The sequence below is a fragment of the Hyla sarda genome, unplaced genomic scaffold (assembly GCF_029499605.1).
Source record: "Hyla sarda isolate aHylSar1 unplaced genomic scaffold, aHylSar1.hap1 scaffold_80, whole genome shotgun sequence".
Classification (NCBI taxonomy): domain Eukaryota; kingdom Metazoa; phylum Chordata; class Amphibia; order Anura; family Hylidae; genus Hyla; species Hyla sarda.
The window spans coordinates 469,029-489,869 of record NW_026610825.1 but is presented as its reverse complement, the minus strand read 5'-3'; the positions used below and the strand labels follow the sequence as shown (position 1 = coordinate 489,869).

The 20,841-nt window shown below is 44.8% G+C and overlaps 2 protein-coding genes across 6 annotated transcripts in view; one reads left to right on the top strand and one right to left on the bottom strand.

The window, feature by feature from the left end:
* Positions 1-20,841, top strand: part of LOC130346716 (ras-GEF domain-containing family member 1A) — a 471,811-nt gene that overhangs the window by 72,496 nt on the left and 378,474 nt on the right. The window lies entirely within an intron of this gene.
* LOC130346718 (uncharacterized) lies at positions 634-6,593 on the bottom strand. Its single transcript, XM_056554589.1, has 2 exons — positions 6,507-6,593; positions 634-6,283 (listed from the first exon to the last, which is right to left on the bottom strand). The coding sequence occupies exon 2, from the start codon at positions 4,764-4,766 to the stop codon at positions 3,876-3,878; it is 891 nt and encodes a 296-aa protein (XP_056410564.1). The 5' UTR covers positions 4,767-6,283; positions 6,507-6,593; the 3' UTR covers positions 634-3,875.

Genomic DNA, 20,841 nt, shown 5'->3' with positions numbered 1-20,841 from the left:
AAACCCTGCTCTACAGTCTAGGACAGCTGAAAGGAAGCTGAAATATTCAGCTCTATACACTGTGCTGAAGTCCCATCTGCATTTCCTGAATTTTTTGTCTCTGCCAGGCTGTTACAGGAGACAATCTGCAAGCAGGACTGCAGGCAGCACCAGAAGAAACTTTTAGGGGTTAACTTAACACATAAAGTTACAAAATGTTGTTAAGCAGTATATTAGAAAAGTAATTCAAATAGGCTAATTTATTACATTTTATTGATGGTGACAGGTACCATTTAAGAGATTCTGAAAGTAAAAAAAAACTAAAGAGATGTGCTCTCTTCTGCAGTATGTTCCAATATAGAAGTTAAGTGCCAGCCAAGAAGCTCCTTACCAGGGGTGCATGAGGAAGTGCCCACAGTGGTTCTTTTTCTGACTGCACTGAGTGCTTTTCTATACAGGTACCATTCAAGGTCCAGGAGCAAATGACACCTCTTATTAGGTCCACATTAGTACCCCCACCCTGTGTTAGAGAGGGGAGAAGAATGTTTTGTCTTCCTACACGTTCACACGGTGTATAGTCTGAAATTCAGCATAAACCATCCCTGTCTTCCAAATAAGAGGACTGTTCTTTGTAGTACAACAGGTTTATTGGTGGACAGGTTGTAATAAGAGTGGTAAAACTATAGGAATAAAAATTGACATGTATAAGTACTGCATGTATCATACATTACATAACAGTGAAGCACATGGTAAAATGGCTGCGTATACATAGGATTGCATGGCTAGCTAACAGTCTAACATCTACACAGTTAACTTCCCTGAGTAGTAATACAATCAACTGCACAGCTCTGGATACTATAATGACCTAGTAACAGAGGTAAATGACTCACCAGATATGCTGTTACACAGATAGTGGAGTTTTAGAAGAGAGACATGTAGAAGTAGCTATGATCTATGAGCTATGAGACTAAGGACTGCCCATTCTTCTTCCCAGAATGCCTTGCAACAACCCACAATGCATAGCACCACCCACAAGGCAGAATTCTTATAACAAGAAAAACAAGGTGTAATACAACTTACCACCACTAGATGGTAACCCCGCTAATGAACTCTCAGATATAGTGACAGGCAGAATGCAAATTGTAAATGGTTCTAAAACCTGTTGGGCAGAACACTCCTCGCCTGGCGTCAACTGACGCCACTATTAGGTAGATCAGGTGAAAACAACAAAACAAGTTCAAGAGGAATAACTTGCACTTGCCAAGCTTCCACACTTTGACTTCATCTTTGCGTACGTTCCCATCTTTGCTTGGGAATGTGTTGGTGATGAAGCCCAATGGCCACTCATTCCGATGCAACTGGTTGTCTTTAATGAGCACGACATCCCCAGGTCTGACGTTTCACTTGAACGTGATGGTGCCACACGAGCAAAGTCGTGACGTGATGAATTTCGGGAATTATTACAGGATGTTTCTCCCTTAATTCCACTTTGGCTTCTTGAAGATGGCCTGCTATTCTTAGCAACCCGTTTTGGTCAATGATGGGATCAAGCTTCTGCAAAGCGCTATCCTTGGAGACTGTTTGGCCTTTGCTAAGGTAGTCTATTTCTTTAGCATGACATTCACCTTGTATAGTGCAAATTATTATTTCTTTGGACCTTTCCATATTTGGAATGGTAAATGTGTGCTTACAGTGATGCCAACCTTTGCATGGCTTCTGGCCCACAAGTAATGTTGACTAGGCTATAGCACGAACAAGTGACCTCCAGGTAGAGAACCTGTCGAAATGATGAGATTTGAGTTGGTGGTCCGAAGTTACCATACGTAGAACAGATACTACAAGTCGGATTTCTTCATCCACATCTGGGTCTACTAAGTTGAACTAGTCAGATTCAATGTTGCAAGACATAGAACGGTACAGGAATACAGGACCCGTAAACCATGTTGTGTGCTTAAGGTGGCTTGCTGCGACAGATCTAGTTGCATGGTCTGCAGGATTATGGTGTGTGAACACAGTGCCACTGTTTAGGACAAGTGGATCTCCTGATCCTTAGCACCCGATTGCTGACATAGACGTAGAAGCGTCTCATTTCATTGCAAATGTATCCTAGGACTACCTTACTGTCCGTGTAGAACTCTACTTCCACGATTTCCAAATTTAGTCCTGTTGTTATAGGTTAAGCCAGCTCCACTGCAAGCACAGCAGCGCAGAGTTCCAGTCTGGGTATCGTGTGCTCGCGGAGTGGCGCCAGTTTGGTCCTACTCATAACAAACCCCACATGGCATTGTTCTCTGACATCTATGGTCTTTAGGTATGCTACGGCTGCAATCGTCTTGACTGAAGCATCACAGAAGATATACAGTCTTTGTATCTTGACTACAGTTAATGACACGGGAGCATATGGTCGTGCCACCTGAAGGCTGGACAAAGCTTCGAGAGACTTTCTCCATCCTGTCCACAGGTCTTTTTTCTCTATGGGAAGTGGATCATCCTAATCAGCCTTCTCTGTTGTGAAGTCTCTTAACATCATTTTACCTTGGATGGTAACAGGCACTACGAATCCCAGAGGATCATATAAGCTATTTATTGTAGACAGGACTCCTCTGCGTGTGAAGGGTTTTTCTTCTATGCGGATTTGGAAGGTGAATGTGTCTGCATTTAAATCCCAGAGCATACCAAGACTTCGCTGCATGGAAAGGGAGTCTATGCTAAGATCCAAGTCCTTTAGACCACTCGAGTGGTCTTGGGGTGAGAAGGCCTCCATTAACTCACGACCGTTGGAGGCGATTTTGTGCAACCTCAAATTAGATATTTTCAGGAGACTGATTGCGGTCTCATTCGTGGGTGTAGATTTCATACAGTCATCCACATAGAAATCCTTTTCCACAAAGGACCTGACATCAGACCCATACTTTGCTTTACCCTCCCAGGCTGCATGTCTGAGACCGTAGATAGCAACTGCAGGGGAAGGACTGTTTCCAAAAATGTGCACTCTCATTCTGTATTCTACATTGTCTTCATTGGGGTCGTTTTTGGGATACCAGAAAAACCTCAAGTAGTTTCTGTGTTCTTTCTTGACAAAAAAGCAGTGGAACATCTGTTGTATGTTGGCCATGAATGCTACGGAATCTCTGCAGAAGCATAGAAGTACTTCCAGAAGTCTGTTGTTGAGGTCTGGACCAGACAGTAAGACATCGTTTAGCAATACACCTTCACACTTGGCGCTTTAGTCAAATACTACTCTTATCTGTCCTGTTTTTTTAAGATGATAAACACCGAATATGAGTAAGTACCAACACTCTTCTAAATCTTGGAGCATGGGTGCCATCTCTGCGTGGTTGTTCTGGAATATTCTTTCCATGAATGTAAAGAAATGTTCTGTCATCTCTGGGTTCCTCTGAAGTTTGTGTCTGAGGGAGATAAATCATTTTTAGACAAGTTCCTTGTTGTTAGGTAAGCGTCGTTTCTGGTGTCTAAACGGTAAAGGTGTGACCCAGCTTTTTGACTTGTCTTTTACTATTCCTTGATCCATGATATCCAAGAACAGCCTGTCTTCTATGGACATTGCGACCCTGTTGTCTTCTCTTGTCCTGTGGAAGACTGTGCACCCTAAGTGATCTTGCTCACCATCACAGGCGTGATCTTCACGGAGGAATCCATGTAAGGACAAGGCACAGGAGCACTGTGTGGTAACTCTTTTATTAGGAAACTACTCTGACATGGCTGGAATAGGAAGGACATTCATTTTCAAGTGTGTTGGTGAGCATACTGTAAACTGGGGTCGGCTTGTGTGCCCCTCCTAGACAGATGTATCCTATGATGACCCGTCCTAGGTCAAGTCTCTGGGCATATGGGGCATTTTGGGGTCCATTAATCTGTCCTCTAGCCTTGTGAACTCATAGTATGTCTCTTCCAAGGAGTAGGACTATCGGGGCTTCTGAGTCCAGCTCCGGTATCAGGTGAGCTATACGCTTCAGGTGGGGGTTGTGTGCTGCTGCCTCAGGTGTAGGTATCTCAGACCAGTTGTCAGGAATGTGATTGAACTCCAGTATGGTTGGCAGAGACAAGCAGGTCTGACCATCTATGGACTCTACCTTGTACCCAGTTGCCTTCCTCCCCGCTGTCTCAACAGTGCCTGCACATGTTCTTAAGAAATAGGGAGAACCGGGCCCTACAATGTTGAAGGTGTTGAAGAAGGCGGATTTAGCTAAAGACCTGTTGCTTTGGTCATCTAAGATTGCATATACCTTGATCATCTTATCTCGAAAATCGGCTGGGTAAACTCTGACAAGGCAGATTTTTGAGCAAGACTTCTCTCCTGCAAGTCCTTTACAGATATTTGTACACGGAGAAGTGACTACTGTGGTGTCAGTGTCTATCTGCTTTCTGTCATGCTCCTCTGCTTGGGATGACACCTGAGAGGGTGGTTCAGGGTGTAAAGCCGTGTTGTGTTCTGTGCATGTCACACTGACCTTACAGTTCCTGGCGAAGTGCGATGTTGTAGTGCAGCACCTGAAGCAGATGTTGTTCTCTTTGAGGAATTCTTTGCGGTCCCCTAAAGACTTCTCCCTGAAGGCTCTGCAATTCATTAGATGATGTGGTTTCTTGTGCAGGGGGCATTGTTTGGTAAGATCTTTGGGTTTGTTCCCTTGTTGAGAAGACTTGAACGACTTGTAAGGAGAACCTGTGGAAGCAACATTAGTTTTGTGGACTGCCACTGGTGTTTTAGAAAGGTTTGACACCAGGGGTAGTGGGACATGACAGTGTAAAGTCAAAACTGGGATCATTTCTGATCCTTGCCTATTGAGCAACAAAGTCTACAAACACCCTTAAGGGAGGAAATGGTATATTATGAGCCTGTTTATAATGAGAACCATGCGTGATCCACTTCTCCTGTAGGTTATAAGGGAGCTTTAGCCCTGGTAGATCTCCTTCTGCCTGAGCAACCTGCAACTCTATTAACAAGTCACTGAGTTCCCTGAGCTTTTTGAAATTCCTACCCACTATTCTGGAAAAAGTATCAATTCTTTTATATATAGCATTTTCTATAGCTTCTATTGACCCATAACATTCATCAAGCCTTTCCCATCCCATCTTTAGGCCTTTGCCTGGATAGTTTACATTAATGTCTCTGATTCTTTTGGTGTGTTCAGCAGATTCACTTTCAAGCCATTGTACCAAGAGATTTAACTCCTCACTACAAAAAAGATCTAAGTCCCTTATGGCGTTCTGGAAGGAGGCTCGCCATGACCTGTAGTTCTCAGGGTGATCATCAAGTCCCTTAGCAAAGTCCATGGCTGCTTGGTTGGCACCAATACTACCTGACTACCTGGTGTGCTGTGGTTATGCTGCATGAGTGGTGTATCATCATACCTTTTAGGAGTTTCTGGCTTAGGAAAGTCTGTATAATAACATTCTGATGCGAAGGGTGTCCCTTTTAAGTCAAAGTGAAGGTTGCAGCTTTTGTTCTGTAGGGCAGTAGTTGTGGTCAGGATCACTTTGTTGCATACCATCTATCTTGAAGTACTGAGATTCAAGGTAGGGTCTTTGACACTCTGTATATGCTGGCTGATATACTGGATCATAGTTGTCATCTGTCTTGGAATGCTGGTAGACATATTCTGAGACGTGCTGTGCTGGATCTTGTAGATAAAAGTCTGGTCCAAGTACTTGGCTGTGCTTCTCAGAATTGGAAAAGTCCATGGCTTCTAGAAACTCTGCTTTGGCTATTATGGCTACCACTTCTTTCTCTGCTGCAAGCTTTTCCAATGATGCTTGTATGCATGCTGTCTCTTTCTTTAGTTGTATCTCTTGTGCCGCAAAGGAAACCCTTACTTTTGCAGCCTCAGCTTCTGCGCGGGCGAGTGCAGCCATTTCTACTATGGAGGACTTGCTAGAGTGGCTCGCTCATGACCTTGTCCTGCATGTTCATGCCTGGCTAGTGGACATGGTGTACCTGTTGCTGGCTGCTTAGTGTCTCTTTGCAGGCTCAGTCTAGGTAAGAACGTACTTCAACGTGACTGGATCGTGCTGCGCTTGCTGGGGGCTACACTCTCATTTCTTGTGACTGTGTGGCAGCCGCTGCAATCATGTGCGTAGGACCGCATGGCTGATGCGGCTCCGTATAGTCAGATCCACTTAACACTGGTGACTAGCATCAGTTTTACTGTTCTGTCTTCCTACACGTTCACACGGTGTATAGTCTGACATTCAGTATAAACGATCCCTGTCTTCCAAATAAGAAGACTGTTCTTTGTAGTTCAACAGGTTTATTGGTCAACAGGTTGTAATAAGAGTGGTAAAACTATAGGAATACAAATAGACATGTATAAGTACAAAGTATAAGAACTGCATGTATCATACATTACATAACAGTGAAGCACATGGTAAAATGGCTGCGTATACATAGGATTGAAAGGCTAGCTAACAGTCTAACAGCTACACAGTTAACTTCCCTGAATAGTAATACAAACAACTGCATAGGTCTGGGTACTATAATGCCCTAGTAACAGAGGTAATTGACTCACCAGATATGCTGTTACACAGATAGTGGAGTTTTAGAAGAGAGACATGTAGAAACAGCTCTGATCTTGTGTCCAGGAGACCAAGGACTGCCCCTTCTTCTTCCCAGAATGCCTTGCAACAACCCACAATGCATAGCACCACGCACAAGGCAGAATTCCTATAACAAGAAAAACAAGGTGTAATACAACTGAACACAACTAGATGGTGCTTTAACCACACTAATGAACTCTCAGATATAGTGACTAGAGATAAGCGAATCGAAGTTGACGAACCCGAATTCGTTACGAATTTCATGAAAAATTCGGTTCACAACGAATACGAATATCGCCGCAAATCGCTTCATTAAACTCCATTTTACAGCGTTCCAGGCTATTGGAGACCTAAGATGGCGGATCCACATGTGAGTACAGGGGATTATGGGAGGGCGGGAAACAGCGTCGGGAATGAAGGTAGGCGGGCTGACCCTGAATCCCATGTGAGATGCAGCCTATCAGTGTTCACTGACCCCTGTGATGTCACAGCCCCTATATAATCGGCAGCCGTCTTGCCTCTCTTCATTTCATCTATGCACTCAGATAGAGAGGATGGGACTGCGTGTGTGTGAATAGCTCATACCACAGCGTTACACTGCAACTACTAGTCACATCAGCATTAGGGAAATACAGGAGTGCAGAGTGCTTTGCTGTTAATATAGCCCAAAAAGTAGTACACGCCGTTCAGCTCATAGCAACTACGCAGGGGACGCACGCCGGAGGCCTGCAGCAGCGCGGACCCGACTCAGGTATTTATGCCACCGGGGATGGGGGGAGGCAACGGGGCAGCGGCGCCGGCAATGGGTGCCGCTGCCCCTTCTCTCCCCCTGGCTGTCGGCGCCACTTCTCTCACCCTGGCTATCGGCGCCGGCACCGATAGTCAGGGGGACAGAACGGGCAGCGGCGCCGATAGCCAGGGGGTGAGAAGGGCCAACAGCAGCGCTCTAGACCCCAGGAAAGGCAGGGGGAGAGAAGCGGGCAGCGACGGCCTCTCTCCCCCTGCCTTTCCTGGGGGTGTATCGGCGTTTAACACGTACACAGACTTTAGGCTAAAAATTTTAGCCTAAAAAGTGCGTGTTATACGCCGATAAATACGGTAGATCACAAAAGACATATAAAAACATTAATTGCGATGGGGGAGTGGGAGATAAATATAAAGGACAATACCCAGAGGCAAATTTTAATACGACCAAAGTGCATGCAGATGGAGATAGGATAAAGTGCAAATGCCTGATGGATTGATTAAATTAACAACAATCCATGGATATCTAATAGCAGCATTCAAATTGTAAACATTAACATCTCTGTAAACGTATTTAAATAAACCTGGGCAGAATGTATGCCCAGAGATCTCAAAGCACCCTGGTAAGGTGCCTGAGATACTAGCTGCCAGAATTAACGGTCTACATAAATACTCCGTCCAATTTGCATGTATAGCTAAGGTACTGAATAGCATAAAGCAAGTTGCAATGCCCCAATCCCTGACTCCCCCACCTCATCGTCCGCCGCATTTCGCCACTGCTTCATCCAGGACCGGTGAGGTAGAGGGGGCATCAGTGGACCTTATATACCTCAGAGTGGCTAACTCACCTAACGGAGCCATTATTGGGTGTTTCCGGTTTGCTGTTAACACTGAGAAGGATCATTGATAGCTAAACCTCCTATTCACGTTATTGAGCATTGCAGCAGAGAGGGGCAGATAGCTGTCAGCTGCCTCATACAGATCTCCAAGCTGCCTGAACTTTCTGAAGCATCTTATCTCCTCATTTTGCAGCCCAATTGAGTTTATTTATTTTTTGCTCCACAAATCTTCTGCTGCTCAGAATTGTGTGACAGAGTGCAATTTAGGGTTTAATCGATGGATTTTTTTTTTTTTGTGGTGCTGTACTGTTGGATTACGCTGTTGTTCAGAAATACGTGATTGTTCAGTGGACTGTAGTGCATTTGTACCATTTTGTACCTGTTAATCTGGGGCTACATACTGTGCAAGTCCAAACAATAGTATTCATCGGCTGTGTTTTTTTTAAATAGTTTTTTCTGCGTATAGTTACACATATTACTGCCCTCATCAGTGCATACCGCATAGGTACATCCAAGTATTGTACCATTTATTACCTGTTAATCTGTCAAGGTGCTCCAAACGGTCAAAGTCCAAACAATAGTATTCACTGGATGGTGTTTTACAAAAAAAAAAGAGTTTTTTCTGCATATAGTTACGCATATTACTGCCCTCATCAGTGCATACTGCATAGGTACATCCAAGTATTGTACCATTTAGTACCTGTTAAGCTGTCAAGGTGCTCCATACTGTCAAAGTCCAAACAATAGTATCCACCGGCTGGTGTTTTACAAAAATACAGATTTTTTTCTGTGTATAGTTAGGCATATTACTGCCCTCATCAGTGCATACCACATAGGTACATCCAAGTATTGTACCATTTAGTACCTGTTAAGCTGTCAAGGTGCTCCATACTGTCAAAGTCCAAACAATAGTATCCACCGGCTGGTGTTTTACAAAAATACAGATTTTTTTCTGCTAATAGTTAGGCATATTACTGCCCTCATCAGTGCATACCGCATATGTACATCCAAGTATTGTACCATTTACTACCTTTTAATCTGTCAAGGTGCTCCAAACCGTCAAAGTCCAAGCAATAGTATCCACCGGCTGGTGTTTTACAAAAATACAGATTTTTTTCTGCTTATAGTTAGGCATATCACTGCCCTCATCAGTGCATACCGCATAGGTACATCCAAGTATTGTACCATTTACTACCTGTTAATCTGTCAAGGTGCTCCATACCGTCAAAGTTCAAACAATAGTATCCACCGGCTGGTGTCTTACAAAAATACCGATTTTTTTCTGCATATAGTTAGGCATATTACTGCCCTCATCAGTGCATACCGCATAGGTACATCCAAGTATTGTACCATTTAGTACCTGTTAAGCTGTCAAGGTGCTCCATACCGTCAAAGTCCAAACAATAGTATCCACCAGCTGGTGTTTTACAAAAATACAGATTTTTTTTTTTTTTTTTTAGCTAATAGTTAGGCATATTACTGCCCTCATCAGTGCATACCGCATACGTACATTCAAGTATTGTATCATTTAGTACCTGTTAATCTGTCAAGGTGCTCAAAACCGTCAAAGTCCAAACAATAGTATCCACCGGCTGGTGTTTTACAAAAATACAGATTTTCTTCTGCGTATAGTTACGCATATTACTGCCCTCATCAGTGCATACCGCATAGGTACATCCAAGTATTGTACCATTTAGTACCTGTTAATCTGTCAAGGGCCTACATACTGTGAAAGGACAGCCGTAAGTAATCAACTGCTGCTGTTCTAGACAAATACTGTTCAATGAGTAGGGTAGCGTATTGTAATACCCTCAGAAACGCACTAAGTATGTCAGGCAGAGAAGTGCCAGGACGTGCAAAGAGGAGTGGCAGAGGCCTAAATACTTCAGGCAGAGTTGGCAGCAGACTTGGGGCGAGTGGAAGCAGGAGTCGCAGCGAGAGGCCTGAGCTCCCGTTATCAGCCAGCAGTCGTGTCTCCACCAGCAACCCATCTGCCGTCGTCGATTGGTTAACATGCTCATCCACATCATCACAAGTGACATCTGACACCCCCAGTCAACAGTCGGTGGGTTCCTCAGACACAAACCTCAGTTGGCATGGCCCGGGAGCAGTCCGTGTCCTCCCATTGCCTTTGTCCTATGCTGTTCCCTCTCCTAAAGAAGTATCTTATGCTGTGGGTTCAGCTCCACTTTTTACTGAGGACGATCTAATAGAGGACAGTCAGCAGCTACTGGACAGCCAAGAAGGGGAGGAGACATGCGCTGCTTGCTCCGCTAGGCGGCCAAGTAGTGATGCGGAGAGTGACGTGGGAGGCGGTGTTGCAAGTGTTCAGGGTCCTGAAGCAGACACTGTTGGGGAACCTGAGGAGGACATCAGTGACGTGCACACAACTGTTGATGATGATGAAGCCAATCGCAATTGGGAGCCAGGTGCAGAAGGGGCTTCATCATCATCAGGAGAAGAGAGTTGCAGGTTGCCCTTGAGGCAGCAAGGCGGTAGCACGGTTGGCAGTCAGCGTGGTGGCAGGTGTGGAAATTCAGGAGCCAAACGTGCCCGGGGGAGACCACCTGCTTCGCGGCAGCCTACCTTTCCGGGAGGTAGTGGAACAGGGGTTCCTGGAGACGGCGCCAGTAGCAGTAAATTAGTGCAGACTGCGGGTGGGAAAATCAGCTACTCGGTGGTGTGGAAGTTTTTCATAAGGCATTCGGAGGAGGTTCACGTAGCCACATGCAAGTTCTGTCGGCAGAAGGTGAAGTGTGGCCAGGGTCCCAATGTCGGCACCACGGCCCTGCGTCAACACATGCTTCGCCACCATAAACGGCCAGGGAGAACCGTGGCTCCGATGTAGTGGTCCAGCCTGCTGTATCACCCAGTGGCCATCCGCTCCCTCCTTCATCCAGCCAAGGTTCCACCACCTCAGCCGAAGGGAGCTGTGTGTCAAACCCTCCTTCTGTCGCTCCTGCTTCTCCTGCTTCTTTTAGTCAGCCATTCCGCCAACAATTCATCGGCGAAGCCATGTCCAAGAGACAACAATATGCGCCCACTCATCCAACGGCGCAGAAGTTGAATGTGCTCCTGTCCAAGTTGCTGGTGTTGCAGTCCCTCCCTTTTCAAGTGGTGGACTCTGCACCTTTCAGAGAATTGATGGCTTGTGCCGAGCCGAGGTGGAGAGTCCCAAGCCGTCATTTCTTTGCGAAGAAGGCAGTACCAGCCCTGCATAAGTTTGTACAAGAGAAGGTGGGCCAGTCCTTGAGCCTGTCGGTGTGTTCAAAAGTGCACCGGCAGCGCCGACGTGTGGAGCTGTAACTACGGGCAGGGACAATACTTGTCTTTTATGGCTCACTGGGTAAATGTGGTTCCTGCACAGCCACAACAGCAACTTGGATAGGTCACACTGCTTCCTCCTCCACGCTCTCGCTCCCAGGCAGTTGGTCCTGTAACAGTGTGCAACGCCACCTCCTCATCCTCCACCCAGTCCTCGGCCTCCACTGCACGTCCAAATCTCGGTGGCCCTTCATCGTACAATGTGTGTAGGGCACGGCGGTGTCAAGCTGTTCTTCACATGGTTTGCCTTGGCTAACGGAGTCACACAGGGGAGGAACTGCTAAAGTTAATTCGTAAAGAAATCCGAGTATGGCTTACTCCACGAAATCTGGAAATGGGAACCATGGTGACCGACAACGGGAAGAACATCATGTCCGCACTGCGACAAGGAAGTGTGAAACATGCGCCCCGAATGGCACACGTGTTTAATCTGGTTGTCAAGCACTTCCTCAAGTCTTCACCCCATTTGCAAAACATCCTGAAAATGGCAAGGAAACTGTGCATACACTTCAGCCACTCGTACACCGCCAAGCACACCTTCCTTGAGCTGCAGCGTCAGAACGGTATCCCACAACATAGTCTTATTTGTGACATTGCCACACGTTGGAATTCCACCCACCATATGTTGGACAGACTATACGAACAAAGAAAAGCCATCACCGATTTCTTGATGATCCAAGCAGATAGGAGTACTCCCCTGTGTAACTTCAATGTGAACCAGTGGCAGCTCATACGTGACACCTGCCTTTTGCTGAGGCCCTTTGAGGAAGCCACATTATTTGTGAGTCGCCTGGATTACGCCATGAACCACGTAATTCCACTCCTACATTTCCTACAACAAATGATTGAAACCATGGCTGGTCACAGCAATGGAGACATTGCGCCTACATCTCTACATGAGCCCTTTGGGGGCTGAACTGGAGGAAGAGGATGATGAGAGGCAGAGCGGAGCACAGTTTAGGTTGGATGAGATGGCCGGTGTTTCTAGTCTTCGGACCGGAGAGGAGGAGCAGGAGCAGCCAGAAGAGCTGGAGGGTTATGAGGAAGTTGAGACAGAGGACCCGGACACACCATGGCAGTATACAGTGGAGATGGAGGCAGGTAGTCCCTCCGAGTCACTGGCGCAAATGGCACGATGCATGCTCAGTTGCTTCCGTAGTGACCCCCGAATTGTCAAAATTCGTCAGCGGGATGATGACTTCTGGATCTCCACCTTATTAGACCCTCGCTACCGTCCCAAAATGGGGGCCTTTTTTACACCCACTGAGAGGGAGGACAAACTGACCTACTACAGAGAGATTCTACGTAGTCAGTTGGCTGATGCCTATCGGCCACATGGTCCATCCACTCGCAGGTCTGACTCGGGGGGGCCCTCTGCGCTCACCTTCCACTGCCATGGCTGCTGGGGAAGGGAGGGGTGGCAGGAGCAGTACCAGCTCAATCAGCATCAGCCTGACTCTTCAGTCGCTGATGAGCAGCTTTCTTCACCCGCATAGTGAAGCAACTCATCAGCAGCAGGTAGACATGGAGCAGGACCTGAACCAGCAGGTGGTGGCATACCTTGACATGGCTATGCCAACAACCATTGAAGATCCACTGGACATCTGGGCAGCCAAACTTGATTTATGGCCAGAACTAGCAAAGTTTGCCCTGCGGGTCTTTAGTGCCGGTGCCATGGTCACCCTAAGGCGACCTCGTCTGTCCACTAAAAATGTGGAGAGACTGACATTTGTCAAGATGAATCAGGGATGGATCAGCCAGGATTTCCAGCCACCAATGCCAGATGCCTCAGAGTAGATTGACCATGCTGCTACACCAACATTTCCCAATTATGGTTGGTTATGAAACCCTCTTGGGTTATCAATTAGGGTTATGAAACCCTCTTTGGTACTGCGATTGCCTGCTCCTGGCTCATCCTATGTCTTTCAGGAACTACTTGCCTCACTGATGCTTCTGGCCTTGGACCTTTAATTTTTGGATGTTTAGCAGTAGCTAAATATATGCTTAATGCAAATGTCAACATTGATCTTTAAATGTAAGGGGTTATGAAACCCTTTTGGGTACTGCGAATGCCTGCTCCATACTCATTCTGTGTCTTTCAGGAACTACTTGCCTCCCTGCCCTCAGGCCTTGGGCCTTCAATTTTTGGATGCTTAGCAGTAGCTAAATACATGCTTAATGCAAATTTCAACATTGATCTTTAAATGTAAGGGGATGGTTATGAAACCCTCTTGGGTACTGCAAATGACTGCTCCTGACTCATTCTGTGTCTTTCAGGAAATAATTGCCCCCCTGATGCCTCAGGCCTTGGGCATTCAATTTTTGGAAGTTTAGCAGTAGCTAATACATGCTTAATGCAAATTTCAACAATGATCTTTAAATTCTCGGCGCTCTGCCAAGACCGATCCGAGGACCTCACTAAACCATCCAATCGGTAGTAGAGACATGCGGTGTGTACAAAGGGCAGGGACTTAATGAACCCGAGCTTATGACCCGCGTTTAGTTGTGATTCTTCTTTCCTGGCAAATAATTGCAATCCCTATCGCGAACGGGGTTAAGCGGGTTACCCGCACCTGTCGGTGAAAGATAGACACACGCTTGTCCGTTCAGTGTAGCAAGCGTGCAGCCCCGGACATCTGAGGGCATAACACACCTCTCGCAAGTGATCGTGCAATGTAAGGGGTTATTAAAGCCTCTTGGGTACTGCTGATGCCTACTCCTGACTGCTTCTGTGTCTTTTAGGAACTACTTGACTTCATGATGCTTCTGGGCTTGGGCCTTTAATTTTAGGATTTTTGAAATACATACATACATGCTTAATTTAAATTTCAACATTTATGGGGCAATGTATGGGGTTATTAAACACTCTTGGGTAGTGTTTTTTTCAAATTTTCTGATAATTATCACAGTAATAAAAAAAAAATACGCAGAGGGATGAACTCTGCTTCTTTATTTCATAAAAAATTATTTTGTAGAAGAATGTCTTTTGGTGGTCCACCGTCCTGCATTATAGAGTCTTCTGGACTCTTGGATATGCGCTTATTCTTAAACAAAGGTTCGAAAACCAAAAATGGCTGGTCAGGGCTATGGAGACTTTGCACCTACATCTTACGGCCACATGAGCCCTGTGGGTGCTTGTAAGATTAGGTCCTTTGTACCCACACGGCGGGGTCCGGGACACAAATTTTGATTTAAATTTCAAATAAAAAAATCACACATTTCAATGGTCTCCTCATGCTGTAGCCAACTCCAGGCTGCGTCATTCTGGTAATATATAGAGAGCACTCGCTGTCCCAAATTTTCGTTAACATTTTTCGTCAAAAATGTTTGTCTTTTTTATTAGGGATTGTGAAGTTTTGGTGCGTACTCATGCATCAGCCAACTCCAGCCTGTGTCATTCATGCAATATATGGTTTACTGATGGCGCTACTGGGCCTGGGTCTGGGAATTTCAAATTTTCTCATAGGTAGCACCCGCTATCCAAAAGTCTTCTTCATAAATTTCTACAATTGTGTTTTTTTGGAGGGATTGTGAAGCCCTAGTGTGTACTCATGCATCAGCCAACTCCAGGCTGTGTCATTCAGGCAATATATAGGTAGCACCCGCTGTCCTAAATATTCTTAAATTTTTTTTAAAAATGGTTGTTTTTTCTCTTTCAATAAGTTTTTATTGGCATTTTAACTTACACAAGATACAAGAAAAAGTAACAAAAAGAACATCGTGCTACTGCGTAATTATATAAACCTTTACAAAGAGAGAATGATGTATATAAGCAAGTTTAAAGGTCTCAACATTAATGCTGGTAATACAGAATAAAGTATTTTTGACATATCATTGTATTTAAGTTAGGTCGAAGCGACTATAACAGAAATCATCCCTGTACGGGATTGAATTGGACTCGTCTTTATTTGTTAGCATGTCATAAAAGTAGGAGATATTGTAGTCGAGATAATAATTCTAATCCATTTTTAAATCCAACAAAATTAACACAAAGTGAACATCAAAAATGGTTGTTTTGTCTTTGGGATTCTGAAGCCCTGGTGTGTACTCAATGCTGCTTCTTGCTACACTCTGTCAGCCCGTTGGTCCTGCGACAGTGTGCTACTCCGCCTCCACATCCTCCACTGTGTCTTAAGCCTCCACTGCCCGGACAAGTTTCAGTGGCCCTTCAGCATACCATGTGTGCAGGTCACGGCAGTGTCACGTTGTTCTTCACATGGTTTGCCTTGGCGAGAAGTCTTGGAAACAATGGCCGGTCAGGGCAATGGAGACGTTGCGCCTAAATCTCATGGCCACATGAGCCCTGTGGGGGCTTGTTGGATTTGGTCCTTCGTACCCACACGCTGGCGTCCGGGACACGCAAAGGTTGTTTTAAATTTCAAATAAAAAAATGATGGCGCTGCTGGGCCGGGGTCTGGGAATTTCAAATTTTCTCATGGGTAGCACCCGCTATCCAAAATCTTTTTCAAAAATTTCTAAAATTGTGGTGTTTTTGGGGGGGGATTGTGAAGCCCTGGTGTGAACTCGTGCATCAGCCAACTCCAGGCTGTGTCATTCAGGCAATATATGGGTTACTGATGCCGCTGTGCGGCCTGGGTCTGGTAATTTCAAATTTTCTAATGGGTTGCACCCACTATCCAAAATCTTTTTCAAAAATGTCTAAAATTGTGGTGTTTTTTTTTTGGGGGGGGGGGAGGATTGTGAAGTCCTGGTGTGAACTCGTGCATCAGCCAACTCCAGGCTGTGTCATTCAGGCAATATATGGGTTACTGATGCCGCTGTGGGGCCTGGGTCTGGTAATTTCAAATTTTCTCATAGGTAGCACCCGCTATCCAAAATCTTTTTAAAACATTTCTAAAATTGTGGTGTTTTGGGGGGGGGGGGGGGATTGTGAAACCCTGCTGTGTACTCGTGAATCAGCCAACTCCATGCTGTGTCATTCCGGCAATATATGCTTTACTGATGTTGCTGTGGGGGCTTGTTGGATTTGGTTCTTCGTACCCACACAATGGGGTCCGTGACACTCAAAGTTTGTTTTAATTTTCAAATAAAAAAATGATGGCGCTGCTGGGCCTGGGTTTGGTAATTTCAAATGTTCTCATAGGTAGCACCCGCTATCCAAAATCTTTTTCAAAAATTTCTAAAATTGTGTTTTTTTTGGGAGGGATTGTGAAGCCCTGGTGTGTACTCGTGCATCAGCCAACTCCAGGCTGTGTCATTCAGGCAATATATGGGTTACTGATGCCGCTGTGGGGCCTGGGTCTGGTAATTTCAAATTTTCTCATAGGTAGCACCCGCTATCCAAAATCTTCGGTTTAAATTTCTTAATTCATCTTTTAATCTTAGGGATTGTGAAGGCCTAGTGCCTACTCATGCTGCTGGCAACTCCGGGCTGTGCCATTCATCCACTATATGGTGTCCTCATGCTGCCAACACCTCCACGCTGTGCCATTCAGCCACTATATGGTCTCCTCATGCTGCCAACACCTCCACAATGTGTCATTCAGCCACTATATGGTGTCCTCATGCTTCAGCTTCATCCAAGCTGTGTCATTCAGCCACTATATGGTGTCCTCATGCTGCCAACACCTCCACACTGTGCCATTCAGCCACTATATGGTGTCCTCATGCTGCAAACACATCCACACTGTGCCATTCAGCCACTATATGGTCTCCTCATGCTGCCAACACCTCCACGCTGTGTCATTCAGCAACTATATGGTGTCCTCATACTTCAGCCTCATCCAAGCTGTGTCATGCTGCCAACACCTCCACGCTGTGCCATTCAGCCACTATATGGTCTCCTCATGCTGCCAACACCTCCACACTGTGTCATTCAGTCACTATATGGTCTCCTGACACTGATGCCACCACCAGGCTCTGTAATTGTGTTGCTGTGCGGCAGTGATTCTAAAAGCGATGCCGGTAATCTGCATGTTATTCTGAATAACAGTATTATTTCACTAACCCAGCACACTCCATATGCGTTTTCGAACACAGCAAAGTGTTCTATACCCCTATAGAGGCTGTATGTAGTGTAGAAATAGCCTTTAATATAGATTGGCCGCGAAAAAATTCGGATCGAAACAAACTTTATCGGAAAATTCGGCGAATCGGCCGAATCGAATTTTTGAAAAGTTTGCTCATCTCTAATAGTGACGGGCAGAAAGCAAATTGTAAATGGTTCTAAAACCGGCTGGACAGAACAAAGAACATGGTTTTGTACTTCAATCCTCAACTCGCCTCGATCTCTGTCCAGTTGCAGGAGGCAGGCTTTATATACTTATAATAAAGGTCATTTCATGCAACTGGACAAACTTCATAGTGAGCTGGGGAGTGAAGAGCACATGCTTTTCCCTTTCTTTCTAATAAACAAAGGAGTTCTGAACACCTAAACCCCAACAGATCTCTGGGACATTTCAATAGTTTTTTTAAATGACATGAACAGTTTAACCCCTCAAGGATCAAGGGCGTACCTGTATGCCCTGAGTCGGCACTCCCATTCTATAACGCGGGGCCACGGCGTTAGTGGGTCAGGCCCGACCTCTAACAATGGCCGGGACCCATGGCTACTAACAGCACTGGTCGCAGTGCCGCGCACTATTGACCCTTTTGACCAGGGGGTTCAAATTTGATCGCCACATCTAAAGTGAAACTAAACTAACCCCTGCTAGCTCAGTGGACTGTTCGGGATCGTCGCAGTGAAATTGCGGCATCCTGAACAGCTGTATGACAGCAGGAAGGTCCACTCCTGGTGTCCGATCGCCGAATGACTGCTCTGTGCCTGAGATCCAGGCATGAGCAGTCAAGCGGCAGAATCATTGATCAATGGTTATTTGAGAAACCATTGATCAATGTAAAAGATCAGTGTGTGCAGTGTTATAGCCCCCTATGGGAGATATAACATTGCAAAAAAAAAAGTGAAAAAAAGTTAATAAAGATCATTTAACCCCTTCACAAATAAAAGTTTGAATCACCCCTCCTTTTCCCATTTAAAAAAAAAAGTGTAAATAAAAATAAACATATGTGGTACTTCCGTGTGCGGAAATGTCTGAATTATGAAAATATATAATTAATTAAGCCACACGGTCAATGGCGTATACGCAATGATTTTTTTTTCCATTTCGTCGTAGATTTTTGGGTAAAATGACTGATGTCATTACAAAGTAGAATTGGTGGCGCAAAAAATAAGCCATCATGTGGATTTTTAGCTGCAAAATTGAAAGAGTTATGATTTTTTAAATGTAAAGAGAAAAAAATTAAAGTGCAAAAATGGAAAAACCCCTGGTCCTTAAGGGGTTAAGTAGGCCATTCCATCTCAATTGAGAATGCTGGTCACCAGGAGTCTCACTTCTGGCATAGCCTGCAAAAGCAAACATGTAAATACTAAGCCAGACAAGCTGTCCCTTGTCACCTTTGTATCCAGTTGTTGAGGGCCATGAGCTTTTATCTTTTCATACCATTTTTTTATACCATGGTAAGTCGTAGCCAACAGGCTTTTTTCCCTACACTGGCTACTGGCAAGGAAATATAGTGTAGTATAGTGTCTAACTAAGATGAATGACTGTCTATGTAATCTAAGGACTCTGGCTTGAGTCAACCTGAATAAGAGAAGTTCTTTGTTCTGGCCTATAGATGATGAGGCCATGCAAAGCACTCCCTTCACTTTAGGGTCTATTCACACGTACAGTATTCTGTGCAGATTTGATGCACAGGATTTCAAGCTGTTGAGTTTACTTTGAAATCTGCAGCAGAAAATCCTGCGCATCAAATCTGGGTGTCAAATCTGCACAGAATACTGTACGTAAAGTGCAATATTTTTCAAGGGACCAAGAAAAAAATTGGGGGAGTGAAATTGAGTTAAATATATAAATTGAGTGAAATATATAAATGGGATATACTATATGTACAACCCATGGAGGACTCCCTACCTCCCTACTATTTATTATTTTAAATGCAAGGGACTGGAATTTTGATAATAAGTTCAATGTAGGGATATGTTGGCACTTCCGTGGACTCTGCGATGGTGCACGAAGTAGGGTAAAGCCACAGGTAGAAGAAAGATGATACCCAGCACTCACCAGTAATACACAGTGAACATTTATTATGCCATAGTGTAGTACAATGACGCGTTTCGGCGTGGGAGCCTTCCTCAGCGGTCTGCCAGGCGCTCTATACCTAGCATGCCATTCTTCTATTTCCTAATATCTTACAACCTTGTTAATGAAGAATTGTACCAGATAATACTTGTAAATAAGAAGAATTAATAATTATTGACTTTCAAAGCATCAAGAGACACATTCTATTTGACAACCACAACTGTTTAATAAATAAATAGCAACAATTTGTTTTGGTTAATGCTAATAGTAAAGCTCTGGTGAATTAGGAGTTAATAAAGTTGAATACTATCATTTGGTAAAGAAACAGTCACTGCCCACGCAATATGGCAGCTGTCAGCCCCTCCATACAGCGAAGGAAAATCTGAAAGCCTTTCGTACAAGGGAACATCCCTTACGCTAGTGTGTGTGGGGGAGCTAGGCTGACTCGCTCTACTCCAGTCATACTTCTGACTATTCTACATGTAGTTCCTAAGGCTCCAGTTTCCATGGTAATTCTCCTTAACAAATGAAAGCGTGGGCTTGACACAGCTGATGTGACAGTGGGGGAACCAGAATGCGAAAATGTGCTTCTCAGAGTTTTTATTTATTGCAATATTCATTTGCTGGACTGAAAAATGTCACCTGTGTTATTCAACAAAATATAAACCTCAATTAGCCATAACATTAAGACCAATTATTGTGCAGATCCCCCTTATCAGACATGGACTTCAAAAGACTTCAGAAGGTATATCTATCTGGCAAAAAGGTATTAGCAACAGATCTTTTAAAGGTGTTACTTCAATGACACATTATCAGTTATTATTGTTATTATTAGCTATTTAAAGGATAGGTGATAAGTGATTGGTTGGATACAACCGCTAGGACCTCCACCAATCATGAGAACTGGGGTCCCGGGCATCACTTGGAGCATGTGCATGCTGTTCCTGACAAGCATGATGGGAATGCTGAAGATAGCAGAGTGCTTAAAGTGCACATGCTCAACTGCCACTCCGCTCTGGGGCGTTTGGGTCTGATCATCAAAAGACCAACAGTTAGACCCCCACCAATCAGACACTTGTCACCTATCCTGTGGATAGATGATAATTTGTCATTTTGGTAAAAACACCTTTAAAGTGGGCTGGTCAGCAGAAAAACAGGGCTGTATGAAAGCCCATGGCTTGATACCTTACCTGTTGGTACTTTATTAGCACTCTCCATTGGCAAGATAGAAGCTTTTTGCTATTATACAAATAAGTCTCAAGTGCTCAGGGGATTTCTTCTGAATGGCAAGAGCCTAGGCA